General features: G+C 43.8%; 1 protein-coding gene across 1 annotated transcript; it reads left to right on the forward strand.

Annotated features, from left to right (window-relative positions):
- The first annotated feature begins 767 nt into the window (after window positions 1-767).
- LOC116353316 (extensin-like) lies at window positions 768-1,600 on the forward strand. The gene is made up of 2 exons (XM_031787603.1): window positions 768-1,038; window positions 1,149-1,600. Exons 1-2 carry the CDS (start codon window positions 768-770, stop codon window positions 1,598-1,600), a joined length of 723 nt encoding a protein of 240 aa, XP_031643463.1.
- Window positions 1,601-4,452: the final 2,852 nt, after the last annotated feature.

Genomic DNA, 4,452 nt, shown 5'->3' on the forward strand with positions numbered 1-4,452 from the left:
TCATCCCCACTGACTGACACTCACTATCCTCATCCCCACTGACTGACACTCACTATCCTCATCCCCACTGACTGACACTCACTATCCTCATCCCCACTGACTGACTGTCACTATCATCATCCCCACTGACTGACTCTCACTATCCTCATCCCCACTGACTGACACTCACTATCCTCATCCCCACTGACTGACTGTCACTATCCTCATCCCCACTGACTGACTGTCACTATCATCATCCCCACTGACTGACACTCACTATCCTCATCCCCACTGACTGACACTCACTGTCCTCATCCCCACTGACTGACTCTCACTATCATCATCCCCACTGACTGACTCTCACTATCATCATCCCCACTGACTGACTCTCACTATCATCATCCCCACTGACTGACACTCACTATCCTCATCCCCACTGACTGACACTCACTATCCTCATCCCCACTGACTGACACTCACTATCCTCATCCCCACTGACTGACACTCACTGTCCTCATCCCCACTGACTGACACTCACTGTCCTCATCCCCACTGACTGACACTAACTATCATCCCCACTGACTGACTGTCACTATCATCATCCCCACTGACTGACACTCACTATCATCCCCACTGACTGACACTAACTATCATCCCCACTGACTGACTGTCACTATCATCATCCCCACTGACTGACTCTCGCTATCATCATCCCCAAATGACTCCCCATCATACCGAAACATCCCCAACTGCCTCCACCTTTAACCCCATCAGGTCTCACTTTCAATATGGTAAACTCAAGCACTGACTCATCACACCGCATCACTCAGCCACCATCACCCCCAACCACCTCCACCCCCACCTCAGACATGCAGCTCCCCAAGCACCTCCACCATCCTCCCCAACCCCTCTCCATCAACCTCAAACCCCATCACCCTGGGACACCACCATCCTCCCCAACCCTCTCCATCAACCTCAAACCCCATCACCCCGGGACACCCTGGGACACCACCATCCTCCCCAACCCCTCTCCATCAACCTTAAACCCCATCACCCCTGGCCACCACCATCCTACCCAACCCTCTCCATCAACCTCAAACCCCATCACCCCTGGCCACCACCATCATCTCCAACCCCTCTCCATCAACCTCAAACCCCATCACCCCTAGCCACCACCGTCCTACCCAACCCTCTCCATCAACCTCAAACCCCATCACCCCTGGCCACCACCATCCTCCCCAACCCTCTCCATCAACCTCAAACCCCATCACCCCTGGCCACCACCATCCTACCCAACCCTCTCCATCAACCTGAAACCCCATCACCCCTGGCCACCACCATCCTACCCAACCCTCTCCATCAACCTGAAACCCCATCACCCCTGGCCACCACCATCCTACCCAACCCTCTCCATCAACCTGAAACCCCATCACCCCTGGCCACCACCATCCTCCCCAACCCTCTCCATCAACCTGAAACCCCATCACCCCGGGACACCACCATCATCCCCAACCCTCTCCACGTCAACCTCAAACCCCATCACCCCTGGCCACCACCATCCTCCCCAACCCTCTCCATGTCAACCTCCATTCAGGCCAATTCGTCCATCATCCCCAGGTAGGGCCAGGACGATTTCATCAGGTAAAGCTCTTGGACCTTGTTAGAGACTGTAACTAGCATGCATATATACACACACACACAAACACAGAAACGTACACACAGGTGCTTTTTAGTCAGAAAAATGCTGGCCCTTGAAAGCCACATCATCATCACAACACATTTAGGTGAACATAACAATAGAGCTGTATGTCTTCACCATGAAAGCAGCCAGGCTTCTATTTCAAAAACCCTGCTGTGCTAAACCACTACATGAAAGCAGCCAGGCCTCTATTTCAAAACTCCCGCTGTGCTAAACCACTACTGCCCACCAGATCTATATACTGTATGTTCCAAATGGCACCCTATTCCTTTCATTGTGCACTACTATGACCAAAGCCTTATGGGTCCTGGTCAAAAGTAGTGCACTACTTAGGGAATAGGGTGCCATTTGGAACGCATTCCTTAATGCTTTCTTGGCTATTTCAAATGTATTTACAACAGCATGAGAGATCCCATGGAGAATACATGCATGCCACTATCCACACTACTAGCTGTAACTATACACACAAAATAGGAAATTGTTGTTAACAGAATAGGTTCCATCTACACTTTGAAAACACCTTTTAGTTACTACTTATCGTCCACACAATAGAGAGAAAGTATCTAATTTGAAAATCACACATGCCAACGGAAGGGAATAATTTCATTTGTACAGAAAATACCTTAAATTGTCTCAAAATGAAAAGCCCTCGGGCTAGTTATATCAGCATACAATAGACCTTAATCCAATGAAACCCCATCTATATACACACACACTTGCACACGCATGCACGCACACACACACACACACACACACACACACACACACACACACACACACACACACACACACACACACACACACACATAGCTCACAAATTCTTTGTTACCTTATCCTCTGGATAATCTCATTTTTTTATTTTTCAAACTTCTTTAGATTCAATTTATTTTTTGTTTGATATCAGTTCCACTGACATGATGTATCACGACCACAGCTAAATGCAGCTACGCAATCAAACATATTGTAAAATGTATTCTTTTCTTTCTTTAACCCGGGGAGCGGAGGGTGTTGGTCTCCTCTTAAGGATCGGCCCCATTTTAAAAATGGCTGCAAAAAACGACATACCCAAATCTAACTGCCTGTAGCTCAGGCCCTGACGCAAGGATATGCATTTGGGTACCAGTTGAAAGGAAACACTTTGAAGTTTGTGGAAATGTGAAAGGAATGTAGGATACTATAACACAATAGGTCTGGTAAAAGATAATACAAAGAAAAAAACAACCGTTATTTGTATTTTTTTTTTGTACCATTAACTTTGAAATGCAAGAGAAAGGCCATAATGTATTATTCCAGCCCAAGTTGCAATTTAGATATTGGCCACTAGATGGCAGCAGTGTATTTGCAACGTTTTAGACTGATCCAATGAACCATTGCATTGCTGTTCAAAATGTTGTATCAAGACTGCCCAAATGTGCCTAATTTGTTTATTAATAACATTTCATGTTCAAAACTATGCACTCTCCTCAAACAATAGCATGATATTCTTTCACTGTAATAGCTACTGTAAATTAGACACCGCAGTTAGATTAACATGAATGTAAGCTTTCTGCCAATATCAGATATATGTCTATGTCCTGGGAAATGTTCTTGTTATTTACAACCTCATGCTAATCGCATTAGCCTACATTAGCTCAACTGTCCCACAGGGGACCCACCAATCCTGATGAAGTTTTAACTTACAGTTGGGATGGAGATGACACGTTACTGAGATGGACTACATTTTGTCTTTCATAAGGTTTAACCTTTTACTGCAGTGGGCTAAATCAGGGTCACACGGAGTGTTTATTGGTAGTTTTAAACAAATCTACTTTGAAACAAAAGTTTATACCTCACACACATGGTTATGGGCTTGAAAAAACAAGACACCTGTACCATATCAGATATAGAGTTGAAATCTATTACATTTTGAGTTTGCATCCCAATATTACTTTATATACTTCACAGAAGACTGAAATATAACAAAACCGTTTGACATAGAAACACCTGATTTTCGATTTAGAAAAAAAATGTTTATTATGTATGAAATTATGAAAAATATTAATAATTTTCCACCCATGGGGCCACTAGAGGGCGATTTGGTCATTTGACTGCAGGAAAGGGCTATGTCCCTTCTTTACTTTTTGGGGGGCAAAAACGTGTAAATAAATACATTTTAAAGAGGTGGAACAGTGTGCTTGAAAATACTATTTATTTTTTGTAATACTTATTGTTAAATAATAAGCTGGATGATTATGTGAAACAATAACCTCAGAAGGAACCATAAACATTGTACGGCCTTTCCTGTGCTTTTCAGCGTATCTCAACAATAGAAGACGTCCAAGATCACTCTGTATCTCCAAAGTCAAAGCCTTCATCTCAAATGGCACCCTATTCCCTCTATAGTGCACTACTTTTGAGCAGATCCATATGGGCCTTGGTCTAAAGTAGTGCACTATGTAGTGAATAGGTTGCCTTTTGGGATGCAGTCAAAGAATGATGTACTGTTATTTTCTCTGGTACTTCATATGGATGTCTGTGTCCTATAGTCTATTGAGAAAACTGTGATTTGACTTGATAAAATGCTCATCATCAAGGTTTACAGGGCATAATGGCCATATTGTTCATTGTCATGAGAAATGGACAGAATGCCTAGCCGGAGATATTATACTGTGTCAAGATGATGATGAAATAGTTTTAAACATAACTACTACTCTAACCTTCACAGATTTGCATGGCTGTCTTTTCTTTCCCTCTAGTGATTTGGTTCATATTTGATTGATTTGATTACCTTAAGA

Source organism: Oncorhynchus kisutch, linkage group LG14 (genome assembly GCF_002021735.2).
Source record: "Oncorhynchus kisutch isolate 150728-3 linkage group LG14, Okis_V2, whole genome shotgun sequence".
NCBI classification, from domain to species: domain Eukaryota; kingdom Metazoa; phylum Chordata; class Actinopteri; order Salmoniformes; family Salmonidae; genus Oncorhynchus; species Oncorhynchus kisutch.